This window comes from Musca autumnalis, unplaced genomic scaffold (assembly GCF_047663935.1).
Source record: "Musca autumnalis isolate F117 unplaced genomic scaffold, ASM4766393v1 scaffold_5, whole genome shotgun sequence".
NCBI classification, from domain to species: domain Eukaryota; kingdom Metazoa; phylum Arthropoda; class Insecta; order Diptera; family Muscidae; genus Musca; species Musca autumnalis.
In genome coordinates this window covers 53,647,041-53,674,698 of record NW_027412088.1, presented here as the reverse complement: position 1 = coordinate 53,674,698, position 27,658 = coordinate 53,647,041, and the positions used below count along the sequence as shown (strand labels likewise).

General features: G+C 39.3%; 1 protein-coding gene across 16 annotated transcripts in view; it reads right to left on the bottom strand.

Annotated features, from left to right (window-relative positions):
* Nucleotides 1–1,775: 1,775 nt before the first annotated feature.
* The window catches only part of Dh44-R2 (Diuretic hormone 44 receptor 2), a 194,238-nt gene continuing 168,355 nt past the window's right edge, over nt 1,776–27,658 (bottom strand). For 11 of the 16 annotated variants that reach the window (XM_073988317.1, XM_073988320.1, XM_073988311.1 and 8 more), the window contains 5 exons: nt 27,473–27,583; nt 20,081–20,266; nt 19,832–19,956; nt 13,781–13,831; nt 7,419–7,565 (listed from right to left, as the gene is read on the bottom strand). In XM_073988317.1, coding sequence (XP_073844418.1) covers nt 7,523–7,565; nt 13,781–13,831; nt 19,832–19,956; nt 20,081–20,266; nt 27,473–27,583 — 516 coding nt within the window. In that variant the 3' untranslated portion in view covers nt 7,419–7,522. Of the gene's footprint in view, nt 2,411–7,418; nt 7,566–13,780; nt 13,832–19,831; nt 19,957–20,080; nt 20,267–27,472; nt 27,584–27,658 lie in introns of those variants that run through there. The other 5 variants (XM_073988324.1, XM_073988326.1, XM_073988323.1 and 2 more) reach the window with 1 other exon arrangement.

Below are 27,658 nucleotides of genomic sequence, written 5' to 3'. Positions count from 1 at the left end.
AGTATGAACTTGCCCCTGATGAAACTTGTACCGTCGTATGGGGCGCAGTGAATACAAGTTGTTACAACAGAAATCAAAACGATTCGAGAGTAGGTCTTAAAGTGAAATTATCCGTAATTTTGTGTGGGAGGTACCCGAAGGAGTGAACCTCATCTATATCTAGTAGATATATTAGGATGTGTAAAGTATTGACCAAATCGGTTACTCCCATCAAGAGTTATCGTGCGCACAATTTTCCGAATATTTTTGAACTTTTATGGGGGAGGTACTTGAAGAAGTTTGCCCATATGACTTATCTTCGAACTTAAACTAAGTTTGGACAAAATATAACGAAGGCCAAATTTTGGACCGAATCGGCAGATCCGTTCTAGTGTTATCTTGCCATCCAACCACTACCCACAGCGTCATAGGGGTTTTTGCACCTTTCAGGCTATTTGCTCAGGAAGTATAGACTGATGAAATTTGTACCGCCGCATGCGGGGAATTGAATACAAGTTGTTATAACAAAAAACAAAGCGATTCGGGAGCAGGTCCTGAACTGAAATTTTCCGAAATTTTGTGTGGGAGATACCTGAAGAAGTGCACCGATTGAGTCCATATTGGAACCTCATCTAAGTCTGGTGGAAATTTCACGATGTGCAGAGTATGGACAAAATCGGTTACTCCCTTTAAGAGTTGTCGTGCACACCAATTTTCCGAACATTTTCGAACATTTGTGGGGGAGGTACCGTAAGGAGTTAACCGATATAACCAGCTTCGAATTTGTGCTAAGTTTGGACAAAATATCACGAAAGCCAAATTTTGGACCGATTCGGTTGATCCGTTTGAGAGTTATCGTGCGCTCCAGCTAGCCAGCCAGGCAGACGGACGGACATGGCTAAATCAACTCTAAATTGTCTGAAACGGATTTCGTCCAAACATACTTGGGGTCTAAAACCATTATTTCGATAAGGCACATTTTGCCCGTATGAAATGTATATTATGGTTATGACTTTTTTACAACCTCATATGTTTTTATCATAGCGCGATGAGTTTCTACATAAGATTACAGAAAATCTTTTACAATATTTGAACGGAATAAACTTTATTGTAGTTATTAGTAGTCTTAAATATATTCATTAGTTCAGCAGGAAAAAAATTTTTGAGAATTTTTTTCATATCACATATTTTTTAAGAAAAAATATTTTTTATTTTTAAAATCGATTTGAATAAACGTTATTTTAGTGATTAATAGGTAAAAGACAAAATTCCCCATCAGTCATGCTGGCTACATTTCCTGAGTATTTCAGCCATGAAAAACTTCTCTACAAGTGGTGTCGTAAGACACGCCGTTCGGACTCGGCGATAAACTGTAGGTCCCATATAATTGAGCCAATATGAATCGGCGTGCACTCTTTGATATGAGAGAAGTCTCCCTTGTGCCTTCGGGGATGTTGTGGGAACATATGTATGTATGTAATAGGCAAAAGTTCATTCATCCATTCTACAGGAAATCATTTTTGAGAAAAAATGTCGAAATGTCATAACTCTAGTGTAAATACCCTCATTAGCATAAATGCTGAGGGTATAACAAATATTGACCTCCCTATTTAGGTTATATCCCGATAATCGCCGATGCTCCTGTCCTCTAAAGTTCATCCCTCTATCATAATCTGCCTGATTTTTCTTGCGTTATAAAGACGCTTGACCTTCAGAAACAAATTTTATGGTATTTTTTATTTACATAATTTATACAACTGAAATATTAACAACTATAATATAAAAAACTTTATAAATTACAGATAACATATTATTTTATTATTAATATTATTTATCTTTAAAAATTAACCTAATAAAATCTTGGTAACCATTATTCATGACTTGAATGTTTATTATTCATATTAACTTAAATAATATTTTCCATAGTTGTTGTTACTACAATTTTTGTTTTTGTTGCTTTCAAAAAGCTTTCGTGACACACAAATCGTAGGAAGCCGTCTTGTTGAGCCAGTGAAATTGCTTAAAATGTACGAAGGATTGGCTATTTGGCTATTTTGTATGTGCGTAGCACATCCACAGGTGTTGGGTCACATATTAATTGTTGTTAGTTTACGGCAATCAGGTGGTGTCCAAGTCATTGGCATGTATCCATCCTTCCACTTAATGTCCACCTTTGTATTTTCTGTTCCATATTCCCACTGCAAATGTTCTTGATAGTTGTTGCCGTCCTTTGCTGTCCATACCAATTATGGTCGACAAAGGAATCCACAAAAATAATTTCAAAGTGTATTCGATTCGAATAACTTGTCATGTGGAAAATTAAACCCAGTCTGTGCGTGTACTGGTTGAGGGCTGTAATGAGCATCGGGGACCACCGGCGCCGGCACTGGCACGTTGCTAGGGTCGCAGGCAAATGAAATACTCTTCAGTTCTGTAATACAAAACAACAAAAATATACATTATTTGACAAGAAAGAGGTTTAAACAAGGATATAGACTAAAGTAATTCATATCGAATGTTACAAATTTCAATATCAATAATTGAGTCTGTTAATTGAAATCGAAATCATAAACACATAAGGTTTTGAAATGTTTTTGCAATAAAAAAACAATCAGTTGGCTTTGCCGACAGCTTAATACGCTCAGTTTATGGCTGTAAAAAAATAAAACAAGTATAAAGTCGTAAGGTTCGGCCGGGCCGAACGTTTTATCCCCCCATAAAATATTCTTAACAAAAATGGTGCAAAACTGTTTCGACCACAGATACCCAAAATGTCTAAATTATCTTATCTAATTAAAACATGTAAAAAAGCACCGAGATATCCCCTCAGCCTGCGTGGATTGAACAGTTTTTGTTTCCCACAAAAAATCTTATGTATTTAGGGGGGTTTTCAAAATTTTGGGCGTATGAACCGACAAAAATATGTGTTGGATTAAAGCTCAAAAATTTGTGGGGGACATCGATAGGCTTTTGTACCATTCATGCCTACGAAAAACATAATATCGCATAAATGTTGAACAATTGTGTGGGTAGTAGCCCAAGAAGTGGACCGATAGGATCCACATTTGAACTTAAACTAAGTTTGGATAAAATATTTAGAGATCCAAAGTTTGGACCAAATCGGTTGCTACGTGTATGAGATATCGCGCGTACCATTTTAACGAATATTTTCGAACTTTTCTGGGGTGGTACCTAAACAGAGCTTTACCTTCGAATTCTTCTAATATTCGAAGAAATTATACAATATCCTAAGTGTGGACGAACGCAGTATTCGGTTCGAACTCTCCAGCCACTACATACGGTGCTATAGGGGTTTTTTACACCTTTCGGACTGCTTTCTCAAGTAGTATGGACTTGCCCCTGAAAAAAAACTTTTACCGTCGTAATTGTGTCAGCGACTTCAAGTTGCTTCAACAAAAATCAAAGTGATTCGAGAGCAGGTCTTAAAGGGAATTTATCCGAAATATTGTGTGGGAGATACCCGAAGGAGTGGACAAATATAGTTCATATTCGAACCTGATCTATATCTTGTAGATATATTATAGTATGGACCAAATCGGTCACTCCCTTCAAGAGTTTCCGAACATTTTTAAACTTTTGTGGACGAGGTACCTGAAGGAGTGGACCGATATGGCATATCTTCAAACCTTAACTAAGTTTGCACAAAATATTACGATGGCCACATTTTGGACCGAATCGGCAGATCCGTTCGAGAGCTATCTTGCTCTCCAACCACTTCACACGGTGTCATAGAGTTTCTTTGCCGCTTTCAGGCTATAGGTACCCGAAGGAGTGGACTAATTGAGTCCATATTGGAACCACATTTAAGTAAGGTAAAAATTTCACGATGTGTAAAGTATGGACCAAATCGGTTACTGCCTTCAAGAGTTATCGTGCGCACAAATTTTCCGAACATTTTCGAATTTTTGTGGGTGAGGTACTGGAGGAAGTGGATCGATATAACCCATCTTCGAACTTAAACTAAGTATGAACAAAATATTACGAAAGCCAACTTTTGGGCCGAATCGGTTGATCTGGTCGAGAGTTATCGTGCGCACCAGCCAGCCAGGCAGAAAGACGGACGGACATGGCTAAATCAACTCCAAATTGTCTGAAACACATTTCGTCCAAACATACTTGACGATTTTAGGTAAAATTTTTACCGAACTAGCTGTAATTTGACATTTGAGGTTCTCAGTGGTCACGAAAGTTCTCCACCAAAAACCGTCAACATAGGTCCATGTCTTGGTATAGCCCCCATATGACGGTATCTCCCGATTTTCGGTATTTTGAGGATTGTAGCTACATTTTGAACCGAACTAGCTGTAATTGGATATTTGAGGTTCAAAGTGGTCACAAAACTTCTTCACTAAAAATCGTCAACATAGGTCCATGTCTTGGTATAGCCCCCATATAACGGTACCTCCCGATTTTCGGTATTTTGAGAGTTTTAGCAACAATTTTCAACCAAACTAGCTGCAATCTGACATTTGAGGTTCTCAGTGGTCACTAAAAATATCCACTAAAATTTTCAACATAGGTCCTTGTTTTGGTATAGCCTCCATATAACGGTACCTCCCGATTTTCAGTATTTTGAGGATATTATCTACAATTTTTACCGGCTCTCTGCGGTCTCGAAAGTTATCCACCAAATTACACTGAACTAGGTGTAATTTGACATTTAAGGTTCTCAGTGGTCACTGAAGTTCTCCACCAAAAATCTTCAAAATTAATCCATGTTTTGGTATATTCCCCATATAGCGGTACCTCCCGATTTTCGGTATTTTGAGGGTTATAGCTAAAATTTTTTACCGAAATAGCTATAATTTGACATTTGAGGTTCTCCGTGGTCACGAAAGTTCTCCACCAAAAATCATCAACCTAGGTCCATTTTTTGATATAGCCCCCAATAAAACTGTACCTCCTATTTTTCGGTATTTTGAGGATTTTAGCAAAAAATTTACCAAACTAGCTGTAATTTGCCAGTGGTCAAGAAAGTTCTCTACAAAAAATCGTCAACTTAGATTCATGTTTTGGTATAGCCTCTGTACAACGGTTCCTCCCAATTTTCGGTATTTTGAGGATTTTATTTAGAATTTTTAACCAAACTAGCTATAATTTGACATTTGAGGTTCTCTGTGGTCGCAAAACTTCCTTACCAAAATTCGTCAATATAGGCCCATGTTTGGATATAGCCCTCTTATAACGACACCTCCCGTTTTTTGGTATTTTGAAGATTTTGGCTAAAATTTTTAACCGAACTTTAATTTGACATTTAAGGTTCTCATTGGTCACACAAAAAATCGTTTTGGTATAGCCCCATATAACGGTACCACCCGATTTTCGGTATTTTGAGGATTGTAGCTAAAATTTTTAATCAAACTAGCTTCAATTTGACACTTGACGTTCTCAGTGGTCACGAAAGTTCTCCACCAAAAATCATCAACATAGGTCCATGTTTTGATATGGCCCCCATATAACGGAACCTCCCGGATTTTAGCAAAAAAAATTACCAATCTTGCTTTAATTTTGTCAGTGGTCACAAAAGTTTTCCACGAAAAATCGTCCACGTAGGTCCATGTTTTGGTATAGCCCCCATATAACGGTACCTCCCGATTTTCGGTATTTTGAGGATATTAGCTAACATGTTTAACCAAACTAGCTGCAATTTAACATTTGAGGTTTTCAGTGGTCACGAAACTTCTTCACTAAAAATCGTCAGCATAGGTCAATGTTTTGATATGTCCCCCATATAACGGTACCTCCCCATTTTCGGTATTTTGTGGATTTTAGGTAACATTTTTAACCTAACCAGCTGTAATTAGACACAACACTTCTTCACCAAAAGTTTACAACATAGGCCCATGTTTAGGTATAGTCTTCATATAACTTTACTTCCCGATTTTCGGTATTTTGACGGTCTTAGCTACATAGATTGACGGAACTACCCGTATTTTAACATTTTAGGTTCCCTGCAGTTACAAAACTTTTTCACCAAAAATTGTCAATATAGGACCACACTTTAATATAGCCCCCATATAAAGGTACCACCTAGTTGAACACATTTTTCAGATTAGATTATCATTTCGGGTATCCGTGGTGGAAAAATTTTTGTACCTAAAATTGTGTACAGGAAAGCCAACAAATTTTTCCATATTAGTTAAGAATATTTTATGGTGGAGGGTATAAAAAATTCGGCCCGGCCAAACTCAAGGACTCTTTACTTATTGCATTTAAAGTGTTTAATAATTGGTTGAAAATTTTGTTTAAATTTTAATCCAATATGTGTACTAGGGCTATAACCAAAAAAATACCACCACATAGCCGTGTAGAGCATGGAAAACTATAATGAAATACGGCGTCAATTTTTCTCTATCGCGAAAAAAGTTTCCGCACCAAATGCATTGAAGTTCAGTAATGCATTTTGTAATTTTAGCTGTTATGACAACATATTTGCTTTTAATTAAAATTTTTATTTTTTTGTAGTCTAATTTAAAATCATTATCAAAGCGTTCTGGACCAATTTGTTCTCAAATCGCGCCATTTGGAGCATATTAGGAAATTTTGATACTATTGCAATTTTTGCTTTTTCTTTATAAACTCGTGAATTTTATGTTTATATTTATTGTACCTACCTGACAAAAGAATATGGGGTCATTTGCAACGAAGTCGCGAAAGTTACAGGCTGTTTTTGTTGACTTTGCCTGTGAGAATCGTATATGTTTTTTACAAAAATACAACACCAGTACCACGTGGGGAATTTTGTTCTAATAATGAAAACGCGTTTCTAAGATCGATTCGGTGAAAAAAGTTTCCGCGCCGACTGTAATTACTAAAACCCTTTTGATATTTTTTCTACTTATAATTTTAAATTTGCTTTGTTTGAATAAATATTCATAGGAAAAAATAAATTTCTCACAGGCAAAGTCATTAAAAACTGTCTGTAACTTTCGCGAATTTGTTGCAAATGACACCATATTCTCTTGTCCAATAGGTACAATAAATATAAACATAAAATTCACGAGTTTATAAAGAAAAAACAAAAATTGCAATAGTGTCAAAAATTCCTAAAATGCTCCAAAATGGCGCGATTTGAGAACAAATTGGTCCAGAACGCTTTGGTAATGATTTTAAATTAGATTACAAAAAAATAAAAAATTTAGTTAAAAGCAAATATGTTGTCATAACAGCTAAAATTAAAAAATGCATTACTGAACTTCAATGCATTTGGTGCGGAAACTTTTTTCGCGATAGAGAAAAAATTATACCTTATTTCATAATAGTTTTTCATGCTCTACACGGCTATGTGGTGGTATTTTTGATATTTGCAAAAAAGTGCAAAAAGTTATATCCCTAATGTGTAGGCTATGTGGTGTACTCTATTACCACTTGATTAGTGCCAATTCCGATTCTAAGGCAACAAAATAAAAAACAAAATATTTTTACATGCATTTATTTACAAATTTATATTAAAAAAAAATAACTTAACATTTAAACTTAAACTCAGATCAGAGATATTAACACAGATAAGATAAACAATGATTCATTCAAAATGTCCCGTTGACAGAGGACTCGTAGATGTCAATCTAAAAAAAAAACAAAAGCAAATTAATAAATATAATAATAAATTATTTGAAAAAAATGTGCATGCTTGTTAAAGTTAATGCAAATTATTTAATGATTTATGGGTGGATGTAAATGGAAAAGAAATGCTGGAGTATCCCAAAGCACTTATGGTTTTGCTGGAATGTTATAGTATTGGCTGAAATCGTAGGTATATGAGGGTTAATAGCCAAAAAGTGGAGTCGTACTTTGGGTTATATCGTACCACATGGGTTATATTGTTCTTATAATAAAAACCCATACTTCTGGTCGATTACTTCGTTGCTGTAGGATTTTCTTCAGATTTTTGACCATCGTCATGAAATATGGGAAAACATTATAAAGCTGTAAGCCTAACCAAAAGGACTACCTTGGGTAAAAATGTCAAAGCGATAATCGAACAACCCCTAAATTGCACTTTAGTGAATATTTTGAACATTTGTGAGGCAAGTATCCCAAGATGTTGTCCAATATAGACCTTCGTGGAACTTGATGTACCTTTGAAAAAAATGTAGTGTGCTCAGTTTTGTCCAAATTTGTAAATTATCGTGCTCATCAGATATTTTAGTTGTGCCAGCAGGATTCTGCTTCGATTGGTTGTAACTACAAAGCAACTGGAGTTAGTTAAGTATGTTTGGAGGGCCAGGTGAAAAGGTACATTATAATGTGCGGGATTGTTACTCATGCGGGCCAGATGCTTTGCACGGTGTCATCAATCCTTGCCCTATTTGAATTTATACAACTGTACCATCCCAAAGTTAATTGAGCCTAAACTACTCTGGATTGTCGTGGCAGCTGATGTTCGAGGACCGCATTCACATGATTGTTGCTTATGGCATCAGCGACCAAACGGTGTGAATTCTATCAAAACCTGCTTGATAGGCTTACTGATCTAGGGATTTTCTCTTATATCGTTGGACCTAGATCATGCCATACTTGGGTGATACGCAGAGTAACGCTCGAGCAAGTACTGGAAACGAAAGCAGCCACTGTGTTGCGGTACTGGAAGAATCTTCTATTCCTCATGCAAATGGTCCACTGACGACATAAGGAGGCACCCTGTTGCAATTCCCAAGGCGGAGTTCTGACAGGTTTGAATAGTGCTACATCGAGTGGCATAGCTGACCAGAGACTGTCCTACGCATTCTATGTGGTTAACACGATTTCTTTGTTTGCACCCCAAGTGCTGGCGGCTAGGAAATTGGGGATCTGTTTGCTAAATTTCCGCTTCTCACAGACAGACGCGGATCAGGAAGGTTACCCCCTAGAATCTTGGGATACTTAATGGTCGGAATTCTAATACCTTCGCCCAGGACATTCAACTCTGTGCTCACCTCCGCAGTCCATGTTGTGAACAGAGTGACCGTAGACTTTGTGACGGATATTTACATATTCTTCACACTAATAATAATAGTTCAGCTGTCAGAAATTACATCAAGGATGGTACATAACTAACGTTCTCAAAGCCAAGTGGAGGGGGTGGAATGCAGGAAAGGTAGGGGTTAAACAGTTCCGGAGCAATCACCCCACCTCGGGGAACTGTTTTAGCTGTTTATATACACGAATTGCAGGTCCTCTGTAGAGGCGGATTTCAAAAGGTTTAACATCTTCTATATATAGGGGCTAGTTTGGCGTTTCTGATCGTCATCAGTCTATAGAGACGGGCTTCAGGCTATAGATACAACGTCTAGCTCGTCTATAAAGACTTGCTTCAGTTTCAGTTTACAGCTCGTCTATAAAGACGTGCTTCAGCTCGTCTATAAAGCCGTGCTTCAGTTCGTCCATAAAGGCGTGATTCAGCTCGTCTATAAAGACTTCTTCGTCTATAAGGACGTGCTATAGCTCGTCTATAAAGACGTGCTACAGCTCGTCTATAAAGACGTGCTTCAGCTCGTCTATAAAGACATGCTTCAGCTCGTCTATAAAGACGTGCTTCAGCTCGTCTATAAAGACATGCTTCAGCTCGTCTATAAAGACGTGTTTCAGCTCGTATATAAAGCCGTGCGTGAGCTCGTCTATAAAGACGCGCGTGAGCTCGTCTATAAAGACGTGCTTCAGCTCGTCTATAGAGACGTGCTTCAGCTCGTCTATAGAGACGTGCTACAGCTCGTCTATAGAGACGTGCTACAGCTCGTCTATAGAGACGTGCTACAGCTCGTCTATAGAGCTCGTCCCTATAAAGTCGTCTATAAAGACGTGCTACAGCTCGTATATAAAGACGTACTTCAGCTCTATAGAGACGTGCTAAATGTGGTCTATAAAGTCGTGCTGCAGCTCGTCTATAAAGTCACCTCTCGGCTATAAAGACGTGCTTCAGCTCGTCTATAAAGCCGTGCTTCAGTTCGTCCATAAAGACGTGATTCAGCTCGTCTATAAAGACGAGCTATAGCTCGTCTATAAAGACGTGCTACAGCTCGTCTATAAAGACGTGCTATAGCTCGTCTATAAAGACGTGCTATAGCTCGTCTATAAAGACGTGCTACAGCTCGTCTATAAAGACGTGCTTCAGCTCCTCTATAAAGACGTTCTTCAGCTCGTCCCTAAAGACGTGCTTCAGCTCGTTTATAAAGACGTACTTCAGCTCGTTTATAAAGACGTACTTCAGCTCTATAGAGACGTGCTACATGTGGTCTATAAAGGCGTGCTGCAGCTCGTCTATAACGTCACCTCTCGGCTATAAAGACTTACTTTAGCTCTATAAAAACGTGCAACAGCTCGTCTATAAAGACTTGCTACAGCTCGTCTATAAAGACGTGCTTCAACTCCTCTATATAATATATATATAAAGACGTGCTTCAGCTCGTCTATAAAGCCGTGCTTCAGTTCGTCCATAAAGACGTGATTCAGCTCGTCTATAAAGACGTGCTATAGCTCGTCTATAAAGACGTGCTACAGCTCGTCTATAAAGACAGCTCGTCTATAGAGACGTGCTACAGCTCGTCTATACAGACGTGCTACAGCTCGTTTATAGAGACGAGCTACTGTTCGTCTAAAAGACGCGCTACAGCTAGTATATAAAGACGGCTACAGCTCGTCTATAAAGACGTGCTACAGCTCGTATATAAAGACGTACCTCAGCTCTATAGAGACGTGCTACATGTGGTCTATAAAGGCGTGCTACAGCTCGTCTATAAAGTCACCTCTCGGCTATAAAGACGTACTTCAGCTCTATAAAGACGTGCTTCAGCTTGTCTATAAAGCCGTGCTTCAGTTCGTCCATAAAGACGTGATTCAGCTCGTCTATAAAGACGTGCTAAAGCTCGTCTATAAAGACGTCCTTCAGCTCCTCTATAAAGACGTTCTTCAGCTCGTCTCTAAAGACGTGCTTCAGCTCGTCTCTAAAGACGTGCTTCAGCTCGTCTATAAAGACGTGCTTCAGCTCGTCTATAAAGGCGTGCTTCAGCTCGTTTATAAAGACGTGCTTCAGCTCGTCTATAAAGACGTGCTTCAGCTCGTTTATAAAGGCGTGCTTCAGCTCGTTTATAAAGACGTGCTTCAGCTCGTTTATAAAGACGTGCTTCAGCTCGTCTATAAACAGGTGCTTCAGCTCCTCTCTGAAGACGTGCTTCTGGTCGTCTATAAAGACGTGTCAAAGCTCGTCTATAAAGACGTGCTACAGCTCGTCTATAAAGACGTGCTATAGCTCGTCTATAAAGACGTGCTACAGCTCGTCTATAAAGACGTGCTTCAGCTCCTCTATAAAGACGTGCTTCAGCTCGTCTATAAAGGCGTGCTTCAGCTCGTTTATAAAGACATGCTTCAGCTCGTCTATAAAGACGTGCTTCAGCTCGTTTATAAAGACGTGCTTCAGCTCGTCTATAAACAGGTGCTTCAGCTCCTCTCTGAAGACGTGCTTCTGGTCGTCTATAAAGACGTGCTATAGCTCGTCTATAAAGACGTGCTAAAGTTCGTCTATAGAGACGTGCTTCAGGTCGTCCATAAAGGCGTGATTCAGCTCGTCTATAAAGACTTCTTCGTCTATAAAGACGTGCTATAGCTCGTCTATAAAGACGTGCTACAGCTCGTCTATAAAGACGTGCTTCAGCTCCTCTATAAAGACGTGCTTCAGCTCCTCTATAAAGACGTTCTTCAGCTCGTCTATAAAGACGTGCTTCAGCTCGTCTATAAAGACGTGCTTCAGCTCGTCTATAAAGACGTGCTTCAGCTCGTCTATAAAGACGTGCTTCAGCTCGTCTATAAAGACGTGCTTCAGCTCGTCTATAAAGCGTGCTTCAGCTCGTTTATAAAGACGTGCTACAGCTCGTCTATAAAGACGAGCTACAGCTCGTCTATAAAGACGTGCTACAGCTCGTCTATAGAGACGTGCTACAGCTCGTCTATAGAGGCGTGCTAAAGTTCGTCTATAGAGACGTGCTACAGCTCGTCTATAATGACGTGCTTCAGCTCCTCTATAAAGAGGTGCTTCAGCTCGTCTATAAACAGGTGCTTCAGCTCGTCTCTGAAGACGTGCTTCTGCTCGTCTATAAAGACGTGTCAAAACTCGTCTATAAAGACGTGTTTCAGCTTGTCTATAAAGACGTCCTACAGCTCTCCAATAAAGACGTGCTACAGCTCGTCTATAAAGATGTCATACAGCTTCTCTATAAAGACGTGCTACAGCTCGTCTACAGTGACGTGCTACAGCTAGTGTTTAAAGGCTCCCTTCAGCTCCTCTATTAAGACTCCTTTCAGTTTAACTACAAAAACTCCCCGTGGCACTGTTGTAGAGTTTCCCATCATATTGTGAAAAAATTGTGCGTTTTGTTACTCGCTTCCTATTTGTTGGTGTAGGGATAAGCAACTGTAAAGTAAAAATGTGTGTATGAGCATCCACAACACTAACCAACAATCTCTGTTCGTACTTTATGTTGCCATTGCCGCAAGCTTATACTTTTTCATAAAATAGTTATGCGATTTTCTTGTTTTTCGTCTAGAAAACCATAAAAAATTGCAACAACACACAAAAAGAAGGAAAACCGCAACTACATTATGTGAAGTGGTTTGAAAATTTCCAGAAAATCCTCCCGGACATACATAGTTCGTTGGGTGGTAGTTTGTTTAAAAAATAACATATTTTCATTAGATTAAATCATGGAGCGTAGTTAGGTAGCTATGCAATGAAGCCTTACACTTGCATTTTTAATTTGTAAAAGGAAATTAAAAAACACTAATCCCGAAAAAAAAGAAAAAGAAGTATCTTTAAAAGGTGAGGTGGACACGTATGTATGAATAAACGGGAGATTAAGATTTTTCATAAAATAAGATTGAGCTTAGTGTTTCTGCTGATCGAATAAAATGGCCATGATGCTGTCTTTTGGGATACAGATGATAGCTGATTGTTTTGCATATGGACCTGAAGCTCTTCTTACAGGCGATGCGAATGTTTTGATTCGCCCATCAATGCTTAATGTAGCATAAAGAAAGCTTAATTGAAAATTGTTTGAGATTTTCCTTCACAAAGCAAGATGCACAACCTTCCACCTAACCGAACCATAAGTAGTTTTATTTGTTTTTAATTCATACAACTCATGACAATTTCACCACGAAAATGAGATTTTGTTTTAAACAATTTATTTAAATTAATATAAAAGTGAAATTCATGCATCACCATTTGAACTTTAAGGCATTTGAACTAATTCAAACCCCTATTGTCTGTTCCCTCTTATGCAGAGCTGAACCAACATCATCAGCAATGGCATGTAATTTGTTCTTTTGTTTCAAATGAGGGTTTGCTAGATACAGTGTCTAACTTTCAGTGTGTATGAGTGTGTTCTTATGTGGGTGTACACAGAATTAGTTAGTTGGGTACAAGTGATTAATTAAACAAAACGCAACAAGAAGAAGCAACAAAGGAAACCCAACCAAAAATTAAAAAAAAAAAAATGCAAACTAAATTTGCAACACACTTCTCGCTTGCAACGTGCTATTTTTCTTTTTCAAGTGAAATTTATTATTGTGAAAATTATGAGTGAATGAAGAAGCAATGAAGGAACAAGCGAATAATAAAGAATATATGGACAATGAAGTAGTGACTAAATTAGCAACAAAAAACAAAGTGGGGAAGTGTAGCAATTCTTTTCTTCAGCATCATCACTATTAGTTTCTTTTTGCAAAGTGCATTTTTTCCAAAAGAATGAAGTGATGAAGTGATGCTGATGTTAATTTGCATACTTTTTATTTATTGTGCACTACTACTTACCGTGAACTTTCCGTTCGGGATCTTTGGGAATAGTCTTTGGATAAACGACTCCTGTTACAAAAAGATGAAAGAAAAGCAAATAAATCAATTAATGAGCAAGCATTAGTTTTATTGGTATTAGCACAGAGATTAAAAAGGAACAGCAGCGAAGAATTGTTGTTAGCAGAATAAAATGGGTAGATGAAGATTATTATATAAAAGAAAGGAAGTATGGAGGACCAAACAGTCCTCTTATCGAAGACCCAAAGGTCCTCTTAAAGAGGATAACAGGATATTCTCATAGAAGACCACAAGGTCTCCCTATAAAAGAACACAGAGTCTTCTTAAATAGGACCAAAAATCGTCTTATGGAAGATCACAAAGTCTTCTTTTAGAAGACTTCAAGACCTTCTTATAGAAGACCACAAAAGGTCTTCTTATAGAAGAACACAAGGTTTTCTTACAGAACAACACAAGGACTTCTTATGGAACAACACAAGGTCTTCTTATGGAACAACACAAGGTCTTCTTAAAGAAGAACACAAGGTTTTCTTATAGAAAAACACAAGGCCTTCTTATAGAACAACACAAGAACTTTTTATAGAAGACCACAAGGTCTTCTTATAGAAGACCACAAGGTATTCTAATAGAAGACCACAAGGTATTCTTATAGAAGACCACAAGGTATTCTTATAGAAGACCACAAGGTATTCTTATAGAAGACCACAAGGTATTCTTATAGAAGACCACAAGGTCTTCTTATAGAAGACCACAAGGTCCTCTTATAGAAGATCACAAGGTCCTCTTATAGAAGACCACAAGGTCTTCTTATAGAAGACCACAAGGTCTCCTTATAGAAGACCACAAGGTCTTCTTATAGAAGACCACAAGGTATTCTTATAGAAGACCGCAAAGTCTTCTTATAGAAGACCACAAGTCTTCTTATAGAAGACCACAAGGTCTTCTTATGGTTGACCACAAGTTTTTCTTATAGAAGACCACAAGGTCTTCTTATAGAAGACCACAAGGTCTTCTTATAGAAGACCTCAATGTTTTTTATAGACGATCACAAGGTCTTCTTATAGAAGACCACAAGGTCTTCTTATAGATGACCACAAGTCTTCTTATAGAAGACCACAAGGTCTTCTTATAGAAGACCACAAAGTCTTCTTATGGATGACCACAAGGTATTCTTATAGAAGACCACAAGGTATTCTTATAGAAGACCACAAGGTATTCTTATAGAAGACCACAAGGTATTCTTATAGAAGACCACAAGGTATTCTTATAGAAGACCACAAGGTCTTCTTATAGAAGACCACAAGGTCCTCTTATAGAAGACCACAAGGTCCTCTTATAGAAGACCACAAGGTCCTCTTATAGAAGACCACAAGGTCTTCTTATAGAAGACCACAAGGTCTCCTTATAGAAGACCACAAGGTCTTCTTATAGAAGACCACAAGGTCTTCTTATAGAATAGAATATTATAGAATATCACATGGTCTTCTTATAAAAGACCACAAGGTCTCTTTGAGAAGTCCACAAGGTCCTCTTATAGAAGACCAAAAGGTCTTCTTATAGAAGACCACAAGTTCTTATTTTAAAAGATAACAAGGTCTTCTTATAAAAGACCAGAAGGTCTTCTTATAAAAGACCAGAAGGTCTTCTTATTGAAGACCAAAAGGTCTTCTTATAGAAGACCAAAAGGTCTTCTTATAGAAGACCACAAATTCTTCTTATAGAAGACAACAAGGTCTTCTTATAGAAGACCACAAAGTCTTCTTATAGAAGACCACAAGGTCTTCTTATAGAAGACCACAAGGTCTTCTTATAGAACACAACAAGGTCTTCTTATAGAAGACCACAAGGTCTTCTTATAGAAGACCACAAGGTCTTCTTATAGAAGACCACAAGGTCTTCTTATAGAAGACCACAAGGTCTTCTTATAGAAGACAACAAGGTCTTCTTATAGAAGACCACAAGGACTTTTTATAAAAGACCACATAGTCTTCATATAGAAGACCACAAAATTTTCTTATAGAAGACCACAAAGTCTTCTTATTGAACACCACAAGGTCTTCTTATTGAAGACCAAAAGGTCTTCTTATTGAAGACCAAAAGGTCTTCTTATAGAAGAACACAAGGTCTTTTTATAGAAGACCACAAGGTCTTCCTTTAGAAGACCACAATGTCTTCTTTGAGAAGACAACAAGGTCTTCTTATAGAAGACCACAAGGTCTTCTTATAGAAGACCACAAGGTCTTCTTTTAGAAGATCACAAGGTCTTCTTATGAAAGACCAGAAGGCCTTCCTATAGAAGACCACAAGGTCTTCTTTTAGAAGACCACAGGGTATTCTTATAGAGGATCAATAGGTCTTCTTATAGAAGACCACAAGGTCTTCTTTGAGAAGAACACGAGGTCTTCTTATAGAAGACCACAAATTCTGCTTTTAGAAGATCAAAAGGTCTTCTTATTAAAGACCACAAGGTCTTCTTTTAGAAGACCACAAGGTCTTCTTACAGAAGACCACAAGGTCTTCTTACAGAAGACCACAAGGTCTTCTTATAGAAGACAACAAGGTCTTCTTATAGAAGACCACAAAGTCTTCTTATAGAAGACAACAAGGTCTTCTTATAGAAGACCACAATGTCTTCTTATTGAAGACCAAAAAGTCTTCTTTGAGAAGACCACAAGGTCTTCTTATAAAAGACCACAAGGTCTTCCTATAGAAGACCACAAGGGCTTCTTATAGAAGACCACAAGTTCTTCTTTTAGAAGATCACAAGGTCTTCTTATGAAAGACCAGAAGGCCTTCCTATAGAAGACCACAAGATCTTCTTCTAGAAGACCACAGGGTATTCTTATAGAGGATCAATAGGTCTTCTTATAGAAGACCACAAGGTCTTCTTATAGAAGACCACAAGGTCTTCTTTGAGAAGAACACAAGGTCTTCTTTTAGAAGACCACAAGGTCTTCTTATAGAAGACCACAAGGTCTTCTTATAGAAGACAACAAGGTCTTCTTATAGAAGACCACAAAGTCTTTTTATAGAAGAAGACCACAAGGTCTTCTTATAGAAGACCACAAGGTCTTCTTTAAAAGTACCACAAAGTCTTCTTTGAGAAGTCCACAAAGTCTTCTTTGAGAAGACCACAAGGTCTTCTTATAAAAGACCACAAGGTCTTCTTATAGAAGACCACAAGGGCTTCTTATAGAAGACCACAAGGTCTTCTTATAGCAGGCCACAAGTTCTTCTTTTAGAAGATCACAAGGTCTTCTTATGAAAGACCAAAAGGTCTTCTTATAGAAGACCACAGGGTATTCTTTTAGAAGACCACAGTGTCTTCTTATAGAGGATCAAAAGGTCTTCTTATAGAATGCCACAAGGTCTTCATATAGAATACCACAAGGACTTCTTTGAGAAGGCCACAAGGTCTTCTTTGAGAAGAACACAAGGTCTTCTTATAGAAGACCACAAGTTCTGCTCTTAGAAGATCAAGCAGGTCTTCTTATAGAAGGCCACAAGGTCTTTTTATAGAAGACCACAAGGTCTTCTTTTAGAAGACCACAAAGTCTTCTTTGAGAAAACCACAAGGTCTTCTTATAGAAGAGCACAAGGTCTTCTTATAGAAGACCACAAGGTCCTCTTATATAAGACCACAAAGTCTTCTTATAGAAGACCACAAAGTCTTCTTATAGAAGACCACAAAGTCTTCTTATAGAACACCACAAGGTCATCTTATAGAAGACCACAAGGTCTTCTTATAGAAGACCACAAGGTCTTCTTATAGAAGACCAGAAGGTCTTTTTATAGAAGACCACAAGTTCTTCTTATAGAAGACCACAAGGTCCTCTTATAGAAGACCACAAGGTCTTCTTATAGAAGACAACAAGGTCTTCTTATAGAAGACCACAAGGTCTTCTTATAGAAGACAACAAGGTCTTCTTATAGAAGACCACAAGGTCTTCTTATAGAAGACCACAAAGTCTTCTTATAGAAGACCGCGAAGTCTTCCTATGGAAGACCACACGATTTTTTTATAGAAGACCACAAGATCTTTTTATAGAAGGCACAAGGTCTTCATAAAGAAGACTACAAGGTCTTCATAAAGAAGACCACAAGGTTTTCTTATAGAAGTCCAGAAGGTCTTCTTATAGAAGACCACAAGGTCTTCTTATAGAAACCAGAATGTCTTTGTATAGAAGACCACAAGTTTTTCCTCTAGAAGACCACAAGGCTTCTTATAGAAGACCCCAAGCTCTTCTTATAAAAGACCACAAGTCTTCTTCACAAAGTCTTCTTATAGATGACCACAAGGTCTTCTTATTGAAGACCACAAAGTCTTCTTATTGAAGACCACAAAGTCTTCTTATAGATGACCACAAGGTCTTCTTATTGAAGACCACAAAGTCTTCTTATAGATGACCACAAGGTCTTCTTATAGATGACCACAAGGTTTTCTTATAGAAGACCACAAGGTCTTCTTATAGAAGACCACAAAGTCTTCTTATAGAAGACCACAAGGTTTTGTCATGGAAGAGCATAAGGTCTTCTTATAGAAGACCACAAAATTTTTTTATAGAAGACCACAAGATCTTTTTATAGAAGGCAACAAGGTCTTCTTATATAACACCACAAGGTCTTCTTATAGAAGACCACAAGGTCTTCTTATTGAGACCACAAGGTCTATTTTTAAAAGACCACAAGGTTTTCTTATAAAAGACCACAATGTCTTCTTATAGAAGACCACAAGGTCTTCTTATATAACACCACAAGGTCTTTTATAGAAGTCCCCAAGGTCTTCTTATTGAAGACCATCAGGTCTATTTTTAGAATGCCACAAAGCCTTCTTATAGAAGACCACATGGTCTTCTTATAGATGACCATAATATGGTCTTCTTATTGAAGACCATAAGGTATATTTTTAGAAGACCTAAATGTCTCCTTATCGAAGACCACAATGTCTTCGCATTGAAGGCCACAAGGTCTTCTTATAGAAGACAACAAGGTCTTCTAATTGAAGTCCACAATTTCTTCTTTTAGAAGACCATTAGGTCTGTTTTTAGAAGACCACAAGGTCTGTTTTTAGAAGACCACAAGGTCTTCTTATAGAAGACCACAAGGTCTTCTTATAGAAGACCACAAGGTCTTCTTATAGAAGACCACAAGGTCTTCTTATAGAAGACCAGAAGGTCTTCTTATAGAAGACCACAAGATCTTCTTATAGAAGACCACAAGGTCTTCTTATAGAAGACCACAAACTCATCTTATAGAAGAACACAAGGTCTTCTTATAGAAGACCACAACTTCTTCTTATAGAAGACCAAAAGGTCTTTTCATTGAAGGCCACAATTTCTTCTTTTAGAAGACCACAAGTTCTTCTTATAGGAGACCGCAGGACTTCTCATTGAAGGCCACAAGGTTTTCTTATAGAACAAAACAGGGTCTACTTATTAAAAAAGCCACAATGTCTTATTATAGAACAACACAAATTCTTCTTATGGAAGACCATACTCTCTTCTTATAGAAAGGCCCAAGATATTCTTATAGAAGAACACAAGGGCCTTTTAAAGAGGACTACTCGACTTTTTGTAGAATAATGCCAGGTCTTCTTATGGAAGACCTCAAAAAGTCCATTAGAAGTCCACAAGGTCTTCTTATAGAAGACCGCAAGGTCTTCTCATATAGAGTCATATGTCTTCTTGTCATAATCGTGATGATAAGTGATGCTGATTAGTTTCACAAAAAGAGTGCCAACCCAAATAACAATGTTCTACAATGAGGTGAGTCAACAATTAAAAGTAAGGTTATGTTACACATAATTATGTTGTTTTTTTTTTTAATTTGACAACTTTGTTACAAAGCAAACGACAACAACAACAACATACAACTTAAACTAATTACCATGTAAGAAAAGTGCAAAACATAGGGACGTCCATAAAAACTTTTCAGTGACACAAAATAAGGGGTCGTGTACAATTTTGAAGGGGTTGGGTAGGGCAGGGCACATTGTTCATAGATTTGGGTGTGGGTGTGTGTTTGTTTCATATTCGGTAAAGGTAATATTACCTGCGATTTCTTTGTGAGCTGCCATGACTTAAGTTGCGATTGTCGCGCCATCTGTTAAAACGATGCCTCAATGTTTGGCGTACCTCCGAATTGAGGAAACAAAAGAAAAGTGATACAAAAAAGCCCTGAAACGACATGAAAACAACATGGACAGGAAGAAGAGTCATAATGAAGCAAATTAAATTGGAATCATAAATGTTGTTTTGATTTCATTTCGGTCTGCGACACACACATCAGACAAATACTTACTTGCGTACTAATTAAAAATGCCCGCGTATTATCGAAAACATTGGCACTGATACCCTGTTCGGGACCTACCAGTACCAGCAGGTAGGTTATGCCGAACAAGGGTATTAGGACAAGCAATGCTTTGGATGCCTTATGGTATTGTCTCGTCTCCAAGGTATTGGCCGAACGTAGTTTTGTAATCAGCACCTGCAATAAAGGGGTAAAGGGAGAGAAGAAAAAGAAATGAAACGTAAAAAACTGAAATGCCTCAAACATTCTTGCATCAGTGAGTGGTGTTCCTGTTTGTTAATGATAAGCAGAGCAGAGCAAATGATTCGGAAATTTTCTCAATGCCATAAAACGTAGAGTTCTTTTAATATCCGGCATGTAACCGAGCCACCACATTTTGGTGCGTTCAAGTGAAACTGAAACTGGGGATACTTCTGTTAAGGAATTTGTGTGATTGTAGCCACACACACCATTATACACAATGTCTTGGTGTTTTATAATATATACAGTAGTAAGTGGTCCTGTTTATGGAAAAGTAAGGAAATCCATTAGGTACTGCAGCTGTTTGAGATTGTGGTGCTATGATATTTTCTTTTTTTCAAATGTCAACATCAAAATGAAATGTCGTTTTGTTGACACATCCCTACATCTGTTGTAGTGGTGTTGGGGTATATTGAAACGAATTGAGATAAACATTTGGCTAGAACGTTTGTTTCGGATGCAGGCAGCATGTGATTGATAGGCCATTCTGACTACTTTTTCATATAACGCCTTAAGAAATTTCATGTTCGTTGAGCAGAAGAAGATTTCAAAAATTCCAATGGGAGATACTTAGCAGCGGTCTTGCTTTTGATATAACTTGACAAAGTCCAGGACTTATTTTAGTTCCTCTTCCTCCTCAAGTGGTCGCCTGTAACACCCGTTAAATGTATCGAGCTAATATGTGGTAAGGGACAGAAAATTGGGTTAGTAACCCACCCCTATAAAAACATCCTACTATGAAACAATTCAATCCCATGGCAGCGCGTTCTCTCGTACCGGATTGACCCGGAACCACACAACATCATTGTTCCAGTCCACCTCAGTGTATACTCGTATATGTGTGTATTTTGTCGTTTTTCTGTGTTGGGAGAGGCATATCCCGGAATGCCCGCTCCGGACTCTTTTATGCTCGGTTTGTAGCATCCTCATCTTCATCCATATACAGCCTTCGGTGAGATGCAATAGATGTCAGGAGTGAGTGCGTCTAAAGGGTTGCCCTGGAATTGTCCACTTGAGGGACTACGACAGGGACTATGTTGCTGCATGCTGCGTGAACACAGTTCCCAGTGAGTCGTCATCAGATTACGAAACTCCCTCGTGGCCAGATTAAGAAGCTCCAACGCAGTCCCCTCTACAGCAACCTCACACCTAGCATGCATCCTTTTTGCATCCGAACCCAGACCATGCATCCTTTTTGCATTTTAATTACAACGGACTCCGAAGTAAGATCGAGGAAATAGTGGATTCAATGAGTCGGAAGAATATCAAGGACGCGGCGGTGCAAGAAACCAAGTTCAACAGCCGCTGCAGTTTACAACATTGTGATGGTAACAACGTGCTATGGAAGAATCGCATCAGAAGTGGAGGTGGGAGATTCGCTTTCCTATTGCACAAGTCTATCCTATACAGACCTATCTCGCTTAAGCCTGACTTTAATGCGCATCATAAGATGTGGCATTCGGACCTCGGAAACGACCAGTCCAATACGGACCTATCTCGCTTGAGCCTGTCTCTTATGACCCGTACATGGAATGTATGGGGGTAGCAGTCAGGTGTGGAACTGCCGAGATAGAGTGGCTGAACGTATACATCCCGCCGAGAAGTAGTTGTATATCAGACTACAAGCCTGACATTAGCCCGCTTTTGGAAGTTCATAATCAGTTGGTCCTGGGGGGACTTTAATGAGCATCATGAGATGTGACATTCGAAACGATCAGAGGGGTACAGCGGTGGCTGAGCAGATCGACAGCTCTACGTTTTGCTCGGTCAATTAGGAAACCCCTGCCAGAATTAGAGGAGAGTGTCACAGTTCGCCAGACATAACCATCGAGTCACCTGGTCTGACAAATGACGTTACCTGGCAACCCGTCATTTCCGTTGGACCAGACCATCACCCCATAATTGTCTCCATTAGCAGACCACCCGATTTCACCTCTAAAGGCCGCACATTCTTCAATCATGGGAAAGCTGATTGGCCGAGTTGCAGGGAGTTCACCAATTACCGCTTCAAAGAACTGCCAAATCCTTCTGATTGGGAAGTTCCGTGACGAACCTGCTGGTCGAATACCCGAGTTAAGACCAAATTTCCCAGCAGAGGTAACAGGATTAGCAAATGAGCGTTATGAGCTTCGTCGAGCCAACCCCAATGACCCCAGAGTCAGGGAGCTGACCCTGGAAGTTAAGCTGAAAACACATCCAACGTTTGGGTAAAGTTTTGTGTCGTTTTGGCCGTTTTTACACTGTTCCGCATGATGCCGAAAAATTCAAATTCATTTGAAATATATGCCGGCAAACATATCAACGCTGGACTTTGGTGTCGGTGTCGCCCTGTTGTTGTTGTTGTTTTTTCTCAACTCCCAACACAAAACTTTAATCAAACGTTGGATGTGTTTTCAGCTTTAGCAGGCTGGTCGGCGAGCATAAATGATTAAATCATCTGAAGAGTTGCAACATTGGAGCCGGTATAAGTGAAATGTAGGCAACGGTTAAGTCACTCTCGAACCCTGGAAGAAGGGAAGATAGGACCTCAGTCACGTTTGGCGACGTTGCGTTGACTGATCCGAAATTATGCGCATGTTATTTCAATCGACAGTTTGTCGAGCACCCCGAGTGTGACAGGAGGAAAAAAAGAGTATTACGTCGGATCACATCTCTTCCTGCCAAGGATGAACCACCACAGTTTACAATGGATGGATGATGTTGCGAATACTATCAGGAACCCTAAATCATCCAAAGCGTTGGGCCCTGATAGAATCTCCATGGTAAGGCTGAAGCAGCTGGATGAGCCGGAAGTGGAGTATCTCACTAAAGTTTTCAACTTGTCGCTAGACATCGTTTTTGCTTCCGAATTCTGGAAAATAGGGAGGTGGTCCCGCCAGGCAAGAATGCCAGCAAAAGTTAATCGTGTAGGCCAATTTCGCCTTTGTCGCCCGTAGCAAAGAGCCTTGAGGCCTTTGTCCTCCCCAGCATCGGAAATAGCTATTCTGTTGCAGATCATCAGCATGGGTTCCGTAAGCAGCACAGCACTACAACAGCGCTGAACGCCATCTCCACGCATAATTGGTGGGGAACAAACCAGGATAAGCCCTGTGATAGAACAGTGATGGTGGCGCTTGACTTATCAAAAGCCTTGATACTGTCAAGCATTCCACGCTGTGTGAGGACATTGAGCAGACAATCCTGCGGTCAAGTCTGAAACGTTGGATAATCAATTATATGTGTGGACGACAGTCGTACGTAGAATTCAGGAACAAGACCTCCAAACCCCGTAGAGTGAAACAGGGAGTTCCCCAAGGTGGGGTCATATCTCCCGAACTGTTTAACTTCTACCTCTCCTGTATTCCGCCCCCTCCAGACGCATCGAGATCGGCACTATGCGGATGATTGCACGATCCTGGCGTCAGGTATCTTCCCTGATGACATATGTGAGAGACTGATCTCCTATTTAACCGATCTTACCACCTTTTTCCACGCGAGGAATATAAGGATTTCCACCACAAAATCTAGAGCCAGTCTGTTCACCACATGAACGGCGCAGTTTGGAAGATAGTTGAATGTCGTGGTCGACGGTAGCAGAATTCCGACCACAAACTGCCACAAAATTAAAGGGGTCACACTCTACGTTCAAGTCGTGCGCGCACGCCACAGCTATCTGCGACAAACTGAAAAGTAGGAATCTGCTCCTCAAGTCCCTGACCGGCAGCACTTGGGGGTGCAGATAAAGAAACCCATATATAACGCGATAGGTCGGTCTGTGGTAAGTTTTCGGCTCCAGTTTGGTCGCCGGGATTATGTGGTACGAATTGGAAACAGATTCAAACCTGTCAGAATGCCGCCCTGAGAACAGCAACACAATGAGCTGCTTTTGTCGCAGTACTTGCTCGGGTGTTACTGTGAAAGCCATCCCAATCACCACCTGGTGGATAGCCCGACATATTCAGACACATCAGGAAGGATATCCAAGCTCTAGGGGGAGAGGTCCAACGATAATTAGAGAACCCCTAGATCAACATGCATATCAAGCAGGTTTAAATAACATTCACACCGACGCAGTTGCTAAGGCCATAAGCCAATGTAGTTTGAATAAAGTCCTCGGAGTACATCCCCCATCTATCACAGCTGGGGAGCGTCAGCTGCCACGACAAACCAGAGTTTCCTGAGAACCTTAAATGTCAAATTACAGTCAGTTCGGTTAAAAATAGTACCTAAAATACTCAAAATACCGGAAATCGGGAGGTTGAGGGCCATACCAAACAAATTATACCTGACATCCTGAAAATACCCAAAATAAGGAGGTGCCGTTATATGCTGGCTATACCAAAACATGGATCTATATTCACAATTTTTGGTGGAGAAGTTTTGTGACCACAGGGGCCCTCAAATGTATAATTACAGCTAGTTCCGACAAAAAGTGTAGGTAAAATCGGGAGGTTCCGTTCTATGGGTACTATACCAAAACGTTGATCTATGTTGAACATTGTTGGTTTGTGATCATTGGGAACCTAAAATGTGGCTTTACAGCTATTTCGGACAAAAATGCAGCTAATATACTCAAAATACCGAACATATGGAGGTACCGTTTCATGGGGGCTATATCAAAACATGGACCTGCGTTCACAATTGTTGGTGAAAAAGTTTTTCGACGACTGGGAACCTCAAAGGTCAAATGACAGCTAGTTCGGATAAAAATTGTAGCTAAAGTACCTAAAATCGATTGGCTCCGTTATATGGGGTCTATACCAAAACATGGACCTATCTTCGACTACTGGGAGCCTCTAATGGCAATTTATAGATAGTTCGATCAACAAATGCAGGTAAAATCTTCAAAATACCTAAAATCCGCAGGTATCATTGTTTTGGGGACTATACCTAAACGTGGGCCGATATAGACCATCTTTGAACTTTAACTTGAACCTGCCTATCGTAGGTGGATGTATTACCTTAGGAAATTCGTAATTTTACCGATTTTTGTCGGTAACTCAAAAAATGAGTTGAAGAATCCCTCTACTGGTCTATTTTGATGAGAGAGTGAATGGTCGTTCAAAATTAATCTCAAGGTGGGGGTGAGCAAATTCGAGATATTCTGATCTTAACATAGCTCTATCTCATTCCGATGTCCGCATATGCCAAGTTATCCAACGTCAGCATTGACGCCAACTAACCTACTAAAAACACATTGGCCTTCAAAGGTCGGCAGGACAACCCTCGAAATTGAAGGATGTGAAATCAAAGGAGATGAATCAACCCTAAGATAAATTAAGGATGCAGAGGGCTGGAAAGACTGACTCAGAACCGAGCTCTATACCTGGTTTGTTTTTGTTTGTGTGGTTTAAATCAAAACTTAAGATTATCCACCAATGAATAAGGGGATAGAGTTTGGTTAATGAAGGAACCACAGCCGAAGTCAAAGAGATTCAACCTGAGTCAGAGGCCCAAGATCTCTTCCTACTAATACCACAGCCAAGGTAGCCTCACAAGCAAATCAAAGTCGCTATGTTTCTTCCGGACGAACTTCGAGTTTCGATTATCGATAGAGCTGAGCCTTACAGTTAAATCAGTGACAATCGATGATTGCTCATCGATGATCGTATGCGAGACATTGTGTTCTAGGGCGATGGGGATCCTATGACAACAAGGAATCCTTGGATTCCCTTTTTTGCCATGGTGAACAATGGGAGGGACGCAAACTGGCGGTTGTAAGCATAGTGAATCCCAACGTCTAGACCAGTTTATGGAAGATGATCAGCCACAGTTCAGAGAAAGGGGCTATTTTCATTAGGGGGTCAACAGACATAAGAGACAAGAATATCTAAGGACGCGTGAGGGCAAACTGCACTTTGGACTTGGTCGGATAATATTCCATGCATCATGCAGATCAATATGCATCACTCAAAGCAGCGGCTACTAAACTTCTTCTAGTCCTCATGATGACTTAAGTTCACATCGTTTTTGTCCAGGAGTCATAACTGTGCCATCTTCGCCACCTCCAAATGGGATAAGGTAAGACCTTGTATAGTTTCTAAAAATAAAGCCCTGGCATTCGTCTTAATGTTGTGGCAAAAGTGTCACCGGCCAGAAGCTGGATGTCGTGAAATGATATCACAAGCCTATTGCGCTCAACATACACACATACAGGAAAATGGTACACCTTATTCCTATAATGTGGAGCACAGTGGCAATGTAAAGCGAACTGCCGCAAATAACGGTAGAAGAGGAAAAGCATGTTTTTAATAGAGAGAAAGAAAGAGCCGGAATAACATGATTTATCGTGTTCACAGTAGTTCAGGAGCCAGAATAGTGTGTATCAGAGTGTAAACACCAGACTGAGGGGTATGGTGCAGGAACATTCTCCTGCAAAAATGACGAGAGGAATCTGGTAACTAATACCGATAACGTAATGAAGACCTGAACGTTTATCAAAATTTTTTTTATCAAACATGGACGACGATGAAGATACCCGAGGGTCATTCACAAACAACCGAATTGAATTTATACCACATAGTCAAAGTGAGGTCATGACAGCTATTAATCAGATGAATATCAAGAAGGCTTCAGGAGTATTCCTCAGTAGATTTTTAAACTTTGACTTGAGCAAAGCTTACCTAACGATCGGAACCTGAGTCTGATATGTCCCGTGCACAAGTAACGATACAAAATTGTTTGAATCAATTGTCCAATTGTGGGAGACGACCCAACGCATATGAAGTGCTGTCGAGAGTTTTGTGTGATTGGCTAAAATCTATGCTCGATGGAATAATCAGGTCATACCAATGCGGTTTTAGACCCCACAATTCTATTATAGACCAAATCTTCACTTTACCCCAAATCTTAGAGAAAATCCACATATCAAGATTGACCAATTTGGAAAACTCTCTTCTTGGTTCGGCATTTGGAACGTAAGGTTCTTTTTATAATATAAAAGTAACTAAGTATGGAGAGAGGGAGAGGGGCTGTCATCTCTTACCGATGTTTTAGTTGTGGTATTTATTAAATCACATTTGAAAAAGGTGATATTGCGAAGACAGAAATTCGCAAATACTCTGCGCATGGTGGAATGTGAGCTATTGCACCAGGGTATCATCCGTGGAACCCTTCGTGCTTTTTTCCAATATAGAAATAGTATAGTTCATTAGCTTAACTTACCCACATAATTCGGAGCAAAAAAGATAAATTCAAAATTAACACCAACGACGTTGGGCCCTGTAGTATCCAGTCTATGTGAGATTCGCTCATCCAGGGGCATTCAACATCCAACTGAAATTAAAAATAAGATATTTTTGTGGGATTAGATAAGTTATAAGGTATATGTATATTATTTATAGTATTCTG